At 33.4% G+C, this 18360-nt stretch overlaps 3 protein-coding genes across 3 annotated transcripts; 1 reads left to right on the top strand and 2 right to left on the bottom strand.

Moving 5' to 3' along the window:
- The first annotated feature begins 171 nt into the window (after positions 1-171).
- LOC128673107 (uncharacterized) lies at positions 172-3440 on the top strand. The gene is made up of 6 exons (XM_053750721.2): positions 172-412; positions 866-1828; positions 1897-2094; positions 2196-2373; positions 2835-3033; positions 3261-3440. The coding sequence occupies exons 1-5, from the start codon at positions 236-238 to the stop codon at positions 2987-2989; spliced, it is 1671 nt and encodes a 556-aa protein (XP_053606696.1). The 5' UTR covers positions 172-235; the 3' UTR covers positions 2990-3033; positions 3261-3440.
- Positions 3441-3529: 89 nt separating this feature from the next.
- On the bottom strand, positions 3530-7329 carry LOC128673262 (uncharacterized). Its single transcript, XM_064436212.1, has 6 exons — positions 7313-7329; positions 6427-6638; positions 5106-5181; positions 4726-4927; positions 4131-4283; positions 3530-3796 (listed from the first exon to the last, which is right to left on the bottom strand). The coding sequence occupies exons 1-6, from the start codon at positions 7327-7329 to the stop codon at positions 3695-3697; spliced, it is 762 nt and encodes a 253-aa protein (XP_064292282.1). The 3' UTR covers positions 3530-3694.
- A 641-nt stretch (positions 7330-7970) lies between these two features.
- LOC128673009 (uncharacterized protein) lies at positions 7971-14440 on the bottom strand. The gene is made up of 5 exons (XM_053750584.1): positions 14311-14440; positions 14131-14215; positions 13576-13685; positions 13363-13419; positions 7971-11944 (listed from the first exon to the last, which is right to left on the bottom strand). Exons 1-5 carry the CDS (start codon positions 14360-14362, stop codon positions 11808-11810), a joined length of 441 nt encoding a protein of 146 aa, XP_053606559.1. The 5' UTR covers positions 14363-14440; the 3' UTR covers positions 7971-11807.
- Positions 14441-18360: the final 3920 nt, after the last annotated feature.

Below are 18360 nucleotides of genomic sequence, written 5' to 3'. Positions count from 1 at the left end.
ATATGGATCTCATATCATTCGAAATAGGAGTGTAACAAAATGGACAAAGGAAATAGAAATGTTTGTTTATGATTGCGTAATATTTACAAAGGGGCCAAGACTTGCTAATTGGATATATGAAGACTAATATTGTTAAGGTTTCCGACAAGTATTTATATTAAGGCATAGGTTTTCTTCCCGTTTTCCAGTCTAGTCGTAACGCTCAGACTAGAAAGACTCGGATTTTAAAAAAATTATGGTACAAGTAATGGATCATTTAACAATAAAAATGGCGGATAATTGTACTGTGTCGAAAAGTGACTTCATTTTTGAACCAAGTGCTGTTGGTAAACATACCACTACGGCTGTTAGTCTTGGCACTGTCACGGGAATAGCGATTGCTGTTGCTTTGAATATTGTGTTAAATCTGAAGGTAAGTTAATATTCGGTTTCATATGCGACTGGGATCAATAAATAATATTAACTGGTAACACTTTTTTTCAAAATAATTGATAATTAATTTTTTTAATTTTATTTTTTTTCAAAAAATCTCATATCGATAATTTAATGTCCTCATCCCCAGGTTTGTAACCTGGGGATGAGGATATTAATTTATTATTAGAATTTACAAATAACTAGTACAATACATTATTTTGGAAAATAAATAGGTTTTTTTTCCTAGCTTGACTAGGAGGAAATCTTTGAAAAGAATCTACGAAGCTAAATTAGAAATAAGTTCTTCCCCTAATTAGGATTAGCTCGCAATGAAAAATCTCTGAATAGCTTGGACGTGAGTTCTAGTTCATTAGTTTAACTGACCAAGATCATAAATGCTAGTGAAAAATATTTTTATATAAAAAACTTTTTTATGTACATCTTGTTTCAGTGTTTCACGACGAAATCGGCTCAGATTATAATACGGCTTGACAAAAAAAATCTGTTAAGAACTCTAGTGTTACTAGTGTTAGTGTTAATGCTACCAGTTTTTATAGTGCTAATATTATTTGGTAGGTGTTATAAATTCCTGTGTTCAATTATAATAAGAAGAAAAGACAAGCAATTTGTCAGATTTTTGGAAAGTTTCGATGTGTTTTGGTACTTGGAAGGTGATTCGGTAATAAACATTCTGGGTACTATTGAGTCTGATTCAACTGAAGCATTAGTTGAAAATATGAAACACAAGTTGGAAATTCTAATACATAATAAGACGAGTGATAAAATATTTTATAGAAAACACGAAGAATATGGCTTTTTTTACTGGAGAAAAAATGATTTTATAGATGTGAGTGAATATGTGGAAATATTAGACTTACCTGATCAATGTGAGCTAAGTGAAACTGATCTTGAAGACATTATGGCCGACGTGTCAACTAAACCTTTACCATATAACGATGAAGGCCTTTTTAAAATCCTTATAACTAAACAAAGGGTCACCATTGATCATAACACAAAGGAGGAACACGGGATAATATTTAGAATTCATCACTCTGTTGGAGATGGATTTGCTCTAATTGAGTTCTTGTGCGAGTCATTAGCAGATAATGGACAATCCCATAAAAATGCTATCAATCTCTCTGAATTTCGGAATAGCGAAACACCAGATGAGTTGTTCAATGTGATACGGAAATTGTGCGATATTCCTTTATGTTTTGCTGATCTTGTTCTTAGGAAACCAGATGAAAATTCATTACATGGTCCGCCTATGCTGGGACAAAAGCATTTCAAGTGGACAAAATCAGACGAAAATTTATTGGTCATGGTAAAAGAAATAAAAGACAATGTTGGGTTAAACTTTTCTGACGTTATAGCCACAGCTGTAGCCGGTGGACTCAGAAATTATTTTGATAAGGTAATCATATATGATGAAGCATTTTTGGAGTAAATTTAAAATAGTCTAATTTGATGTTTCTTCAACAGACAATAGCCCATGTTCCAGATGATGTAGCAGTTATAATACCAGTAAGATATCCTTCATCTGCCCCTTTCAAAAATGGTCGCAATCGATTGAATAATGATTTTACTGTCACTATGTTTGATTTACCAGTGAAAGAACACAAAAATCTTAGTACAATCAAAAACAGATTTGCTGACTTTAGACTAAACAACGAATACCTGGTTAGTATTAATTAGATATAGCTAAAATAGAATCAATATATATTTATGCATTTTGTAAAAAATGTACAGTAATTACTGATTTATTTCTATAATATTTGCAGGCAAATTATTACATTATTCAGTTAGCAAGCATTTTCCCTAAAGAAATTCTCAAGCCGATCTTCTTCAGTAGCCAGGCCACTTTGACTCTCAGTAACATGCCCGGACCTGATGTCTTATCAATTTGTGGAAGCACTCTCAAGAAAATGGTTTTCTTTTTGCCTCTGAAAGGAATCTCAGGTAAGTTAGATATCTTTAGTAATTTGACTTAACTTTGCAAAGATTCTTTTGTATTTAGTGTAAAAAGAAACAAAATACGATTATATTCTTCTAAGACTGTGGTTTATGCGGTCAAAGTCATCCCCGTCGTAAAACATGCAACGTTCAAACCGCATATCCTGTTATTCAATCCTACTTGTTATGCATTATATTCTAATGTTATAAAATTACCAAGAACTATGTATAATGAAGTGTGTGAATAAGTGTTAGAAGTTCTTTTTGTAAGGAACAATGTCATATAAAAATATAGGTACCGTAGAATCAAATACATCTTTGCGAGAGAGAGATGGACGAAATCATTGAAGGTTTAACGTGGATCCAGGGTTTTGGAAGTCAATAGAGAATGAAATCGGGAACACATGAGAATGAGATAGAGAGAGAGAGAGAGAGGTTATAATTAGCAGTCTACGCCCCGTTTTCAGGTGTAGGCGTGTCAGCTTTTTGCTATGGCGGCGTGCTTCGCCTAGCTGTGTCGGCTGATGCTGCTCTGGTTTCCAAGGCCGACGATCTGGACTACATTCTCCAAGGAATGGTAGACGAGATCAGGCGGATGCATGTGTTATACGCGAAGAAGTAATTTCATGGGTTTTTAACGGCTACGCTATTGCATCTCAGTAAAAGGCAAGTGGCTATTATAATTTCATTTATATATTTTTTTCAACTGATTGTTCGGTTGTTTACGTAAGTGTGTAATGTTACCTTTTGTATTCAGATGACACAAACAACTTTTATATATTACCGATTGGTCACAATGGACCTATAAACGACTACGTAGAATATCCAATACAAAAGTAGGTACCTAATTGTTTTAAAGCAAGTTTAACAAACTAATTTTAGATTTGTTACAGGTAATGGAGATAGCTAAACGACGCCAGTAATAACCACAAATGAACATGTGTACATTTTTAACCTATCGGCTCCTGATACTAAAGATGCCTGCATGCATGAATATCACTGCCTATAGAATGAGTGTGAATATATCCAGTTACGTTCAAAATAATTCATTAATAAACATTTTACTGTTTGGAGATATTTATTAAAATATATGCTAATACTTCGTATACTATAGCTACGAGCCCGGCTCTTGAGTCATGCCGCTCCGTTGATTCCGTTGTTTTTCATAGGTTTTTTACATTACCGTGCGTCGACGTTCGTTATATCTGTGTATGGTATTACAATTTCTGTTTAAAATTGTAATATCCATACACAGATAACGTACGTCAAAGCAATAACGGAGGACGACGACGGAGCTATCAGGCCGAGCTAATAAATAAATCCTAAATTAAAAGGATTCTCTCTCCCAATCGATGAAACCTGGCTCAAAGTTTTCTATGCACGTTTTCAGTCGCAAATTCTCCACATACAGAATGTTGCATTTGCGTATCTGAAGCAAAAAATGACCCTTGAATGATTGATTTTCTCATATAAAAGACATTAAAAACCAAATATTTTTCTTCGATTACTTATCTTTCATAGATTTCTAGTTCATGATTAAAAAAAGGGAGAGACCAATTTGCCGCTAATAATTCCACCCTGAACTCTAATTCCATCCAGAAGACCGCTAATATCCAGGTAAAACTTAATTTATCAGATTCTTGAAGAGAATCTTGACCCTGTCGAACTCATATAAGTATAAAGACAAAGCATTCAGATATAAAGGATTTTTAGTTGATCTATGTCTATGTGTGACTTTCTTGTGTCTTTATTTGAAATCTCACCTCCGCTAGTAGCAACGCCTTGGTGGTGTCCTTCTCAGCTTTCATACACTTCTCGAGTTGGCGGTCGAGGTGCGCGCGCGCACGCTCCGTGTAGTCTACAACTCGGCTCACCGCCTCCCTTAGCGATATGATTATCTCCTCATAAAATGCTGTCTGGGGAGTGAAATGAGTATTAGAATAAACAAGTTGTTTACATAAATTACCTTTTTGCTAAAACTTTTAGATTCGTCAGAGAGATCTTGTTGCATTCAACGCATGACAAAAAAATCATGTCCCTGCAGAAAATCCTTGAGGAATTCCTTCTTTGGGAGCCGACACAGGGTGCACATAAGATCACGAAAAAATAAAAATGTATTGTCACCGGGTGATCAAGAAAATGTTGCGTCAAAAGCTCATTAAATCGTCCTTGTAATTTTACTGTCTCACGACAGAGGAAGGTATAAAACAAGATTTCGCGGCTTTTCTCTGAAAATTTCTCTAGATTCGAGTGTTGCTTTAGACAGAGATAAATGGAAGAAATAGGAGACACTTTTCATTTATTCAGCATTCTTTTTGTAGTTCCTCAACTTAATGTCAAAAGGAATGCTGAAAATACTTCAGATTTCTTCTTGTCTTTGAGCTCCAAAAATTTCTCCCCCACAGCTAAGAGGGACTGGTGTGCCTGCTTCAACTCCGCCCGAGTGGCATCCAAGCAGCGCTGCAGGTTTTCTAATGCGATGTCGCGCGAATTTACAGCACTGCAGCGGTCGTCATACGCTTTCAGCAAGGCTTCGTAGCGCTTTGACAGTTCTTCGTATCTGGTAGTAGAATAAATTGATATAGGGAATCGATTTTACATTGCACGCAACTAAGATATATTTGGGAAGTTTGGTCTTACCTACATAGTTATCTTCTGTATCTAGAATATATTTAGTAAAAGTAATTTTTAATGATTACTAAGCATAATTATTTCAATTGCATAAATATTGCACTTACTGATATTGTAGACAAACGATGCTTACTGAAGACCAAGTTTGAGACAAGTCTGCTGGACTTCTTGAATATACTGTACCTGTTAACCATAACACCACTAAGTTACTTTTGCAAAAAAATAATATCTGATGTTACTGCTCTTGATCCCCACATTTTTATTGGTCAAGCTCGCCTTCCAATCGTCACGCAGGTTCGGAACTTAGGCTTGGAAATGGATGGACGGTTGCAATTTGAAGGACATATTTTACATATTATGCGAAACTGCTTTTATCGTCTTAGTGTTCTCTATCGCATTCGTGCATGTCTTAGTACGGAAATGCGCATTAAGCTGTGCGAAACACTAGTCCTGTCGAAAATGTATTATGCAGACAATATTTTCTGTCATTGCATGTTGGCACGAACTCAGAAAATGGTCCAACGTGTCCAAAATACCTGCGCACGTTATTGTTACCAAATCCATCCACGCCACTTTTATTTTTTGCGTATTTCAAGTATTTATTATTAAAAATCAACATTATTATACTAACACAAAAAAACATATAATTGCAATGTCAATCAAAAATGCCACCCCGAATTGTACCCGGTTCAAAAGTAGTATAGTATAGTATGTTGGATAGTAATTGATAGCCTTTGAACCAGGTACCATCCGGAGCGGTAGTCATTTTTTGTCGGTGGATATTTTTTGCGTGTTATAGTTAAAACAGGGTAAAATGAGAATTTCTCCTGTCTTATTAGTACCTCAGCACAGTACGTCTGCATTTTGTGCCAGCTTTCGTTATGCGGCCACAAAACAATTTGCCGCCTTCAATTAGAAACTAAATCTGTCACTTCATTTAAGTGAAATCTTAAATTGTTTTTATTAAATGCTCAATCAGATACATAGCCGTGCCGTACTGTGATAATACCCAAATAGAATATTATTATTTTTATTCGTTTCATCTTTCATATTTTAAAGTTGTTATAGTTATTTGTTGTATTTTCCTCCCAGTCATTGATAATGTTCATCCATCTTGACATTGCTATTTTAATAATATAATCGTACAAGGTTCGCGGACTTGTTTGGTATCACTGAAAATCAGCGTAATGGCTCTTCGTCATGGCACAAGCTGAGTGAGTGAAAATGAGCTGTAACATTAACATTTTGTTCATTTCCTGTGCCTGTGACTCACCCTTGACTATTTTACTTAAGTAGCTAGGTAGCTAGACTATCGAACCGATCAGAGAACAGGGAAGACTTTTTTGATTGATGATTCCGTATTCATCAATTCAAAAAGACTATAATTTTCGAAAAATCCAGGAAACCTCAAGCCAGTACGGCACCCACCAGCAGCCTTGGCTTTCTCTTGTCCTTCGCTGGCGCACCACTCGCCGACGCTGTGCGCGTGCGCATGCTTAGCTCTGCACCGCAGCAGCTGCTGCTCATACTTGCCCGTCCTCTGTATGCTGTGCTCGAGGCTCTTCAGTAGACTGCGGGCGTTCGCAAGACCGCTCAGGAATTGGGTCTGGCGGTCGGACTGGCCAAGCAAAAAACACGGACTAAAAGATTAAGTACAATATGTAACAGCATAACGAAACATAGCAACGTATATACCTTTAGATTTATATTATATCCTCCCCTACCCTATAGTTGTGCCGTTTCATTCTGAGCGGGTAACCTTTAGACGTTAGGGTTAAAATTTAGACCGTTTTTGTAGTGACTTTAACACAGTAAGTATGTATGTAGCCTGCTAAAAACGGCGACGATTTGGTTGTGCCACAGCAACAAGCTGAGTTGAGTTGTCAAAAATCTATTTTCTTAAATTAGGCAATTTTGTAGTATATCGTCAACAATTTTTTTTCTTACAACTTACGTGTGTAGGTACTTCAGAATTTCTGTATAATTTTCGCTAGGTACTGAAACTGAATTTTTTTATGCGTTACGTGCGTGAGTAGGGAGCTAAAGTTGGCCAACAGTTACTAAGTACTACTTTTGGTACCTACTAGTTACCTATGAAATTACGAATACGAAAAGGACTAAGTACCGGAAGCTTGTTGTTGTTAATTTCCACATACTTTAAATTCTCCGGAGAAAACATATGGTCATTGTTAATTATTTTTTGCATTTCCTCTAAGAAATTCGTTACGACTTTCTGTTTTCTTTGTCACTATGTCAACGCCGATAATAAAATTACCTTGACAATGTCCACTGACAAACATAGTTCTTTTCTTACCCTTTACCAAGAACCATGATTATAATGTCGGAGTACCTACTAATTCCATGTCAAGAACGTCTTGAAAGTATAGGAATAACTGCGCGCGGGGTCCTTTCTTAATATGTAGGAATATAATCCACTCATGGAATTAGTAGGTACTTCGTACTAATTCCATGAAACCACTACAGCGTTAGGAATCATAGATCAACAGAAAAGAAAAAAGGAAAGAAAAGTATGTATCTCCATTCATAAGAATTTACTATTTCGATGCCTTTTAACTACCCACTTATTTATATAAGGTTTGCATAGAAAAAGAAATAATCCTTACAATCCATAGGAATAGGCGCAGGCGCAGGATAAAGTAGGATTAATATCCTACTTTATCCTGCGCCTCCAGGATAGAAGTATAGTACAGAACTTCAACTTTAAAAGTTCGAAAGCGTAGGTACCATTAAGTAAGGAGATAAGCCAGGATAGAAGTATAGTACAGAACTTCAACTTTCTTTAAAAGTTCGAAAGCGTAGGTACCCTGGGCTCCGACGTATGTCTCTACATAGAACCACAGGTAGGTCTCTATGAGAGTCTTGCACTCTCATAGGAAAATTTATACTTTCTCATGCCATCGATTCCATTTATATGGCATAATTTTACATAGGTGTAAAAATAAAACATTGCAAACGTTGTCAGACGGTTTATTCAACTACAACAAAAAGCATAACTTTTACAACTAAATCAGTCTAAAAATATTCTCCTGCGATTTTAACTACTATGACTCGAATATTTCATCTAAAAGGATAAAAACTATACTATATTCGTGCAGTTATTGCTTGCAAAACATTTTGGTTTGTATTGTACACTTGCTCATTATTTCAATATATTTGCAAATCTAATAACAGCTAAAATGTGTTTTGTTTAGCTTTAGCTATGTATAGTCAACACCACATCAACCTACCCTATTCATTGCAAACTCGTCGCTATTACCGCGCCATAGATTCATGCAGGGTAACTTGATGAGCTGTTGACTGTACAAAATGACAAATTATTCTGAATTAGTACTGAACTATTTAAATAGGATCTACTGTAAATGATTTGGAAACATTTATAGAACACTTTTTTATATTTCAACAAACGTAATGTTTAGTATTTTGTTAAGATGTTATATTTATTTCAACAAAAGATTTTAAAAATGTAAAAAATCTAAATCTTTTCTTACTATTTTTATATCAATGTTGTTAATATATCACTTACAGTAGCCCCAAAGTGGCGATAAAATATAGCGTTGGTTGATTGTAAAAACAAAAACCAATATTCTAAAGATCATAATTACAATGATGCATTCTGGAAGACATTATTTAGAAGCTATAACATGTAACAGCAACTTTTATTTTATAACTTAACAGGCTTGTAAATTGGTTATGAGTAAACAGCAAAAGTAACCGCTATCTACCCATCTCTTTCGGTAGATGACTTCCGAAGCAGATACAACCCAATTAAATACGCCGTTCAATATATTCCCAACTGTAGAACGGAGACCACAATACTAACAATCGGTGAGAATGGAATACGATTTTTCAATAATTTAGAACAATTTAGTTTTAATAACATAATTGATTGTGATTGGTCATATATTTAAAAGTTATTTAACGCGACTGGCTGATAAACATGACCAATCGGTGTTGCCAACTGACAATTAATTTCCACAAATTATATCGCATTAGTCCGATAACTACGGAAAATACAAGTTTTACATTGATATTTTATTTGATCTTATCGTTGGCATACCTATTTCCCTATTCTTGATACGATCAGTCCTAGATAAATTGCTCAATTTTTTTACACGATGACATGAGATAAAGGACTTCGTATTGAAATGAAAAAGAAGTATACCTATCGCTCCTGGGGGTGCTATAACTACTCAATTTAAATTAATATTTCTAACTTCACAATACTGATTTAAAATAGGAAAATTAAATGGAAAACTATATATCATTATGTATATAATAAAGGCGACAGTATTCGCTGTGATGATTGATAAAATTCAGGCTATTACTATCACTAAATATATTTTTAAGTATATGATTTATGACCTATCACAAAGCCAGATCTTCAGGACATTTAATTAAATATAAAAAACCACTTACAATAAATTTGACTATTGCTGAGGCACTCTGTGTTACACCGTTTTCCTTTTTTCGTGATAACATTTTATTATTACAGTAAGACATGCATATTAATCAGGGAAATATTCATAATAAAAAAATTAAGAGGAGGGAAGGAAAAAAGTAATAATGCCATATGTAAAAATGTGCGTAGAATATAAAATTGTTTATGCTTAACTTTGCTCGTTCAGCATTATAAAAAAATATACTTACTGAAGAAAAAATATATACATAATGTATGTATTTTCATCTCCAACTACAATAACGTGTACAATTTATTTTGCTAAGCTGTATAATTAAGATTGATGTTTTAATCATTATTAAAGTGACGTCACAACAGCAAGTATGGAACACCAATTTTATGAAAAGCCGACAACAAATATCATTAGGTCTTTCCTTATAGGATAACTTTTTTCTATCTGTATGTCAAGACCCTTTTCCTCAATAACGCGTAGAGGAATTAGTTGAAATTTATATAACTTGTAAGTCAAACCCGATCGAATGATACGACCTTTTACGTCGCAACTTTTGCGATTTCTTTCACAAGGAAATCAAAACTTCTATGTTGACCTAGAATCAAGAAATGTGGTAAAAATAAAGGTTTTTAATATAGATAAAGGAAAAAATCTGCAAACCATAAACAGAGCATAACGAGAAATACTAATTTTATGGAACTCTCCGTGCGCGAATCCAATTCGCACCTGGCCGGTTTTAAGACATTTTATCATAAGTATAGTACCTACAATATCAAAAATTTGGCAATATTGGCTAAATTTGGATATATATTGTGCACAATTTATGTATTTTTAAATTGCATTCTTTGGTTTAAATTATACTTTCGAAATATTTGAAACTATAACAACAAAAAACAAATAATAACATTCATTCAACAAAACCATCTTAGAGAATATTGGTTCTAACAAATTATAATCGCAAAAAGAATTGAGCTTATGGAAATTTTTACTTATGATATGACGTAACTACTGAGATCCACAATCAACTGTAGGTTACTAATATTTATACAACTAAGATAATATCGCTGCTTCAAAATAATAATAATATGCCATATATATGATAAGTGAACACCAGCTTGGCTGTACCACTGACCGTGTAATATTATAATATACCTATATATATATTACAGAAAATAATGTATTTTTGAAATATATAATTATGAAAAATCGTATTAGACATGATTAAAATTCAATAACTGTAATCTAAGTATAAAATATCTAAACATTTAACGATCAATAAGGAACTTATGTATTCAGGCAACATAATTAACAAATTGCTAATAAAAAAACTTGTGTAGACATAATTTTTGTTGTTGCAATGTTTCTTAAAATGTAACTATAACTATATGTAGTGTAAAATGTTTTGAGTCTATCAGCATAATTGAACGGTGTTTGAGATAAAATTGACATAAAAATATGATAACAGTCGAGCTGTCTTAGTGTTGTGTCTGTTCCTTGTATGGACTTTGTATATAGGGTAACAAATTTTAAATTACCTATTTCATTATATTATGATATATCAACAATATAAGTTAATAAAATAATATTGGAGGAACTTAGAAACCAATCGATTACAATCTGAAATAGGTCACAACTAATGTGAACTTTCAATTATTACAACTCATAAACCTATTTTATGTATTTTTTTTATTTCTCGAATAAAATATACGATACGACGATAATTACGACAATATAAACTAATTAATTGGCATGGTCGAGAAAATATGACCAAAATTTTAAGAGCTTCCAATTTCTTTTTAAATTAGAAAATTGGGAATGTTCATTACATCTCGTTAAATCGTAGATATCTGAACAAATGTTGCAACATTTTACTACAGAAAAGGCGCGATATTATTTTGGAAAAGGTTGTTTCTCTGTCATCATTATTTTATCATTTTATACACTTATAAATACGAATGATTTCTCACCAGGGACTTGGACGTGGTATCCGAATACAGTGTTTTGAATACAAATTTTCATTTCTGTCTCAATTATTGCAGAAATAAACTGTAACACCAAGTAAAAGTTTTCAACTGCCAACTGCAATACATATGCCATAAACATATTAACATATGTTTATGGCATATGTATTGCATTAAAAGAAATTAAGAATATTTTACTAGACCGGTTTAATACACCCAAATAAGTTTTAATGTATTTACACTTTGAAAATGTTACACTTATCATATTTTTGAGACCCTGGTCTCACTCATTCTATTACATTTTTAACGATTCATAAATACAAATAGCATATAAAATTTGTAGAAAACTTAGTAAACTGCAGATGATTGTGACTTACGCTACCGCTGGCTATGTACCATTGCGGCTGGACGCCGGGGCTCAGAGGGAGTTGGTGATGTTCTGGAAGAGCCGCTTGCCCCACCACGTCTCGAGGTCGAAGGGCGTGAAGTCGCGCAGCGCCGCGCTCGGCGCCTCCCGGTAGTACAGCCCCGGCGCGGGCGACGAGCTGCCCGGACCTGGGGAGCCGCAATGGTTTCTTTATACGTCTCATCTATCACATGTCCACAACATAAGAGTGTTGTAGGTCGAGGCCCTCATTGAGCCTGAATAGTAAAGTATGTCCCACATGAATATTCGTGTATCATAGTATATTTTCAAAAAGCAATTATTACTTTTAAAAAAATCTTTAAATTAGTAATTATTTTTCAATTATTTCTATAAATATATATATTTTTGTGAATATCAAATTTTACTTGCTCTTAATGACAACATGTTCGAGTTGGTTGACAACAAATATCTTTATATCCTATGATTCACAATCAATGTCAAAATAAATTATTTATGATCTATGTGGCATTGAACAGTTTTTACATAATAATGCTGATATGCTATCAGATCATATCAGTAAGTCATTTGCAGTTAGTTACTATCAGCCAAGCTGAATAAAAGGTTGTCAGGCTGATTCTAGCACATTCGTTTTGATATATTTTTGGTAGTACCTATATCTAAAATACACAAAAGTTGAAATGAAGAAATTTATTTTATTCTCAAAAGTCCCTAAAATGATGACTTTAGTTCATTAACCACATATAATTTAAAATGCATCCCAGAGCTTTATTGGTATAAAAACTCATGTGGCAGGAGTAGGTTTCAAACCTGCGACCTTTCGGTTTACATCCACCACCGCTTCATTTGTGTTATATATTATCTAAATTTTCAATTATCTTTTGTTTGCCTTTATTTTCACAGCTTATCAGATCAAGATAAGAGTTAGTGATTTAAGCATAACTGATTTATGATTGAAGGGAAATACTTAAATGTTAGGAAATTAGATTTTAGTTGGATGCTGAAATATGATATTGTTTTATATGCCCTTTAACAACGAATAAAGACTTACACAGAAAGGTGTGGTTCCACCCTAGAATAGGACCACTCCATATCCTATTGTGGATGTGTCGTGTGAGGCGACTAAGAGACACAAAGACTTAATAGCTGATACGCGACGATAGCATTCCCAAAGAGGGTTGACGTTAGAAAGGCGGGCGGGCTAAATCGTTCAAATTGAATGGCAATTTTTTCACGTTAGGGGCGTCACAGTTCTGAATGCACTTTACACTTTTGGTCCACTTTAAACTCAAACATCTTTATTGCAGTAATTGTGTAGTAACAAGGTATAGGTGGCACATAAAATCACAAGTACACAAAAACAAGTTTCAACAGTTTACCCTTTCAGTCATGCAATATTAGCGTAAGTAGCACTTATAATATTGTGTGATGTTGCACAAGAAAAGTGAGTTATAAGTAAGTAGTGTACCATAGACGTAGACATGTTCTAACTTCTCATAATATATATAGAATGGTACACTTTAATTTTCTGGGAGTGAAGTTCTACCATTATAAAATAAGCAAAATTTTAAAAAAGATAATGACTTACCAATTGTACTTGTAGGTGTTGTTGGTTCACTGTCGCCATATGCTGTTTGTGTCCAAGCTGAAAATTTACAGTAAAATAACTTAGGGTATGAATTTGAAAAGGCAATTTGTAAATAATAAAAATTATAATATGTAAGGATAATCCAGAATATCCACATAATTTATGAAACTATGAAATTGTAAAATATGCTTACTTACTTATAAATATACTTACTTTCACTTATATATCTAATGATTTCTTCATGCTGCGGTGTTATCACATGGTGCTGTATCCTCTGATGGATTGTCTTTTTTCCATTGGAATGAAACACTGGTTTGGGCATACTGAAAGTATAGTTTACAACATACTTTAAATACAAAACAGAGTAGAGAGTAGAACACTCAAGTTTTTAAAGATCTATTAGTACCTATCTACAATTCAATAATGAGAGGTTGATAATAGATGTCATTATGATTATCATCTCAACCACAAGAAATTAATGGGATATAGTAAATTTTAACAATCCCATTGTATTGCAATCACTATTGTTACAAACTTCTAAAATAGGTTAAGTGAATAATTTTTTAAGAGAAATAATAAACTAAGTCATTATGATTAGGACTACACTATGATAAGAAGAGAGGAGTATACCTCGTGACAATGGCATTGAGCCATAATCTTATACATTCTTATAAATAATCCAGCTCCCGGCTGAGAGGTTATGTAAAAACACTGATGAAATTTCCAAACACCACACATTGCATCATAGTAAAGGTTTTCAATACATACTTGATAATTTCTCCATTATCTGATTCTGAGGACTTTCGGCTATGATCCTTACGACTATCTAGTCTTTCTAAGTTCTGTGATAGGCCTGTAAATGAACATAATTTAAATTGTTAACTCCACAGATCGAGCTTCTATGTAACTCTAACACAGATTCATTTTGAACAAAAAGTCATATTGTACCTCTGCGAGTTTTAGCAAATATCTTGTTAGGTCCTTTTGAGACAGTATACATTTTATAATTTCGCTCAGAAATTAAAAAAATAAACGTAAAAAGTCACACACGGATTAGGAGACCGACCTGAAACTAAAATATTGCCAGTATAAAAAGGAATCTACCATTTCAAAGAATTTTAGTAACAACTAATCAGCCACAGACATAATTCACATAAAATCCAAACATTAAACATTAACACTTAAAGGTAAAGTATAAAAGAGTATCGAATATAGATCGAATACACTGTCAACTGAAATTAATATGTACGGAAACAGAAACAAACAACAGCAAATATTAGGACTAGATAGGAGACTAATGTGCAAGTGTAGTGAAATAATGTTAATATGATGGAAGGTACATAAATAGGATAATATTTGAGGAATTAAACATATACTGACTGAGGAAACAATAAAAAAAGGATAATAAAGATAAATTAAATGGAAGCTATGGAAAAAAACATGGGCCAAAAAACAACGATAGTGCGAAACATGGTTTAATTATTTTAATTATATAGTTAAATTTTATATAAATTATTGAAGGCATAAGTCTTTTAGACGGCAGCAGATCACAGGTCTGGCTCTCTCTGTTTAAAGTAGTAAGTAGGTTTGGAAACTAATAACTGGCAATACTGTATTTACGTTCCGTTCCATTAACAAAAATGACAATCTAATCTAGTGTTGTCGAACTATCGATAATTCGATCGAAAAAGGTCATACTACTTTCGATATACGTATCAATCGATTGTATCGATTGTATCCAACCGTGATGATTATTATAAATCTATAGTATCGAAAGCTTAATCCATGGAATTAGTAGGTACTCTGTACCGAAGCACCTACTAATTCCAATACCTAGTAATACTTGAAGAAAACAAAGATTCACGTGCGTGTGTTTTACAATTAACATTTAAATGTCGCTATAATATGAATTGTATGTATTTTTTATTCTTTCTACTTCATACTACGGAAACATAAATGTTTTAGTAAATTACGTACCTATACGTTCGTTATCAGCATGTATGTAGAAGCATTTCCACATTTCATCCATCGCAATATTATTATAAAATATTATTATTTATTTATAAATATTTAAGTTTTATAATTATATGGTTTAATATTACATGTACTTTTATTTTTATTTTATCTTATTTTAAATTGAGTAAATTTTCTTTAAATTTTTTTGGTTGCACTATATGGCACCACCTTGCTATCTCTGTTTGGTCTAATGGTTGACTGGTAGAGAATGCCATATAGCTTTAAGTCCACCTTTTGTACATAATAAAGGGGTAGGTACCTAATTCGTCATTTTTTTGTAATGGTAGGTCGGCGAAACAGCATTTTTTTATCTACTGTGTTTAACTTGTAGGTATAATTTTGTCGTTGTGTCTATTTACTTAATTGTGTGTCGTTTCGATTCAACAATAGATATTGTTATGCTCCCGTTGTAAAATTATTACCTAGTGCGATTGTAAAATCTCGCTAAAAGATATAAGCGTGACACGATTTTAAAATTTTATAATAGATAAATCGATTCTAGCTTACCTACGTTATGAAGAAAGTAAATATTAGAATATTTAAAACAATAAATATATTTACTAACGCTTTTAACAAAATCAACGGCCATGCTATTGAAAAACCATTGAGACAATATTTTGACCGATTATGCTAATATTGCAGAATCGACACCCAACACTTTCGCCAGTAAAGGAACTTTCACTTGACCGGTATTGCACACTTGCATACCTACCTAGTTATCGTTGTAGAATGGTTGTTGGTACAGTGAACAACACATCAACCTACCCAAATTCATTGCAAACCCGCCGTTATTACTGCGTCATAGAGATTCATGCAGGGTAACTTGATATGCTGTTGACTGTACATAAACGAGTACTTTCTGACCAATTGGTAACTACCTAAGTATTATTCGAACGTAAGGAAAAGTAAACGCATTGCTTACATTACAATTAGATAACTAGGTAGGTATTTTTTCTGAGACGAAGAGGAAATTCTGCCGATGTCGAAGGTTAGAATAGCAGTAGATAGACTTGCAATGTGATTTTTAAAGAACAATAGTAAGTACTAGGCACAAAAATTGATCTCGATTATGTCCTTTACGTATTGATGCTTAGTACCTATACAAACCAGTTGGTTAAGTAGACTAATGACACAGGTTAATCATTACTACACTACTTACCTTAGTAAACGAGATATATCGTTAAAAAGTACTAGAAATACCAGATACAAACGGAAGATATGGCTGTAGGAATAAGGTTGACACAAAATATTTTTGTTCTCAATAGATTTAAAAATAATCGACACTCGTCGAATTTATTTGATGGCGACACAAGCGACCGGCCGCCTGCCTGACGTCAACCCTCATAGGGAATACTATAGTTGCCTATCAGCTATTAAGGCTATGTGTACCTTAGTCGCCTCGTACGACATCCACGAGAGTATATGGAATGGTCCTATTCTAGTATAATATAACATTTATAATATCTTTATGTTCTTTTTTACTTTTTGTACGTACACTCTGTTAAAAGTAAGTACCTATTTCTTTTTTCGCTTACCGGCTGACTGCAAGAGATCCCTTCATGGGTTAATTCCGCTTCCGGTATTTGCCGTTGCCTTTATATTACTGTTAAACTATTTAATACTTTTTAATTTCTGTTAAAACTTTTTTATTTTTATTTTTTTAGATTATTATATATTACAGGTAATTAAGATTGTTAAGTAATAGAAGTTATTTCAAACAAACATCTTTGTAGGTTTTTGAAACTAAACAAAAAAATGTGTGATAGGTAACTTACGTATATTTTTTTCTTCTTATCAAGCAGTGTCCTAACCTAACATATTCGATTTGCTTAGTTGGGTGAGTTTTTGTCGTAATTTTCACATCAATCCCGTCTGAAGACACAATTGAGCGTTTGAGCATGATAAAGGGAATATTAATGTGTGGCTTATTGGCTGTCCGGATCCAACTGGCGAAAACTGACCTAAACCGGATCGACTTGTACCTTACCTTGTAAGTATTTGAGAGGGAATTTGATTTGTATGCGTTTGTAAACTATAAAATTAATTAACAAGGATAATACAAATTAGTTAGGTTAGGATTAGAATAATTTATCTGAAGCTTAGAAGAAAGTATACCGGATTACCTTAAAGCAAGTGTCCAGAATAATGTCGAAGGAAAATAACTTTCTTGCCGCTTTTCGATTGGCTAGCTCTTGAGCTCTTGAACTTCCACCGGTTGTTGCGTGCGCAGGCGCAGTAACAATAAAGATAGCTACAGATTTGGTCAATAAATAAATAGATTTTTAGTAGAAAGAAGTAAATGAAATATTATGATTATTATGGTTGACTATGGTACCTATGGCATTTTTGTATATCATTATTAGTATTATCATACAATAGTATTATCATAGTGTATAGTTTCCTTGAATTTTCGTTTTTTTCGGTAGCAAATATATTTGTTTTTATTAGACCGAATCATGAGACCAAATTGATGCTTTTGCCTAGCAGTGGGACTCATACGAGTACACCGGCTAAACAAATAATATTGTACCATTTCGTAATTTGTACCTAAGATATGAAATTAGTAAAATCGAGATATAATGAGGTTATGGTTCATTGGATTATTAAGCGATATTAAAATACCTAAATAGGATAAAACCATCAGATAAAATAAGTTAATGGAATTCAGCTTTATGTATATAAGTTTCCAGTAGAAGTTATAAAAGAAAGCTGTTGCCTGCAGCTTCGCCCGCGTATGCCCATGTTTGTTTTCGGATTTATTCAAATCTGGTCCAGAGTGGTTCTGCAGTGAAAGTGTAGACTTGCATATATAATACTAGATGTTACCCGGGGCTTTGCTCCCGTGGGAATTTTGAGATAAAATATATAGCCTATAGCAATCTTAGATAATGTACCTTTCTAATAGTGAAATAATTTTTGAAATCGGTTCGGTAGTTTCGGAGATTACCCGCCTTAAACATACAAACTCACAAACGCTTTTCT

Source organism: Plodia interpunctella, chromosome 10 (genome assembly GCF_027563975.2).
Source record: "Plodia interpunctella isolate USDA-ARS_2022_Savannah chromosome 10, ilPloInte3.2, whole genome shotgun sequence".
Taxonomy (NCBI): Eukaryota; Metazoa; Arthropoda; class Insecta; order Lepidoptera; family Pyralidae; genus Plodia; species Plodia interpunctella.
This window is presented reverse-complemented; position numbering and strand designations above follow the sequence as displayed.

Coding starts and splice junctions, on each gene's coding strand:
- LOC128673107 (XM_053750721.2), top strand. CDS start 236: ATGGTACAAGTAATGGATCATTTAACAATAAAAATGGCGGATAATTGT. Junction 413..865: donor ATATTGTGTTAAATCTGAAG/GTAAGTTAATAT, acceptor ATCTTGTTTCAG/TGTTTCACGACGAAATCGGC. Junction 1,829..1,896: donor TCAGAAATTATTTTGATAAG/GTAATCATATAT, acceptor TTTCTTCAACAG/ACAATAGCCCATGTTCCAGA.
- LOC128673262 (XM_064436212.1), bottom strand. Junction 4,928..5,105: donor ATCGTTTGTCTACAATATCA/GTAAGTGCAATA, acceptor TTCTACTACCAG/ATACGAAGAACTGTCAAAGC. Junction 3,797..4,130: donor AGGCGTTGCTACTAGCGGAG/GTGAGATTTCAA, acceptor TTTTTGCTTCAG/ATACGCAAATGCAACATTCT.
- LOC128673009 (XM_053750584.1), bottom strand. CDS start 14,362: ATGTATACTGTCTCAAAAGGACCTAACAAGATATTTGCTAAAACTCGC. Junction 14,216..14,310: donor ATTTGCTAAAACTCGCAGAG/GTACAATATGAC, acceptor GTTCATTTACAG/GCCTATCACAGAACTTAGAA. Junction 13,686..14,130: donor GATAATGGAGAAATTATCAA/GTATGTATTGAA, acceptor CTATACTTTCAG/TATGCCCAAACCAGTGTTTC.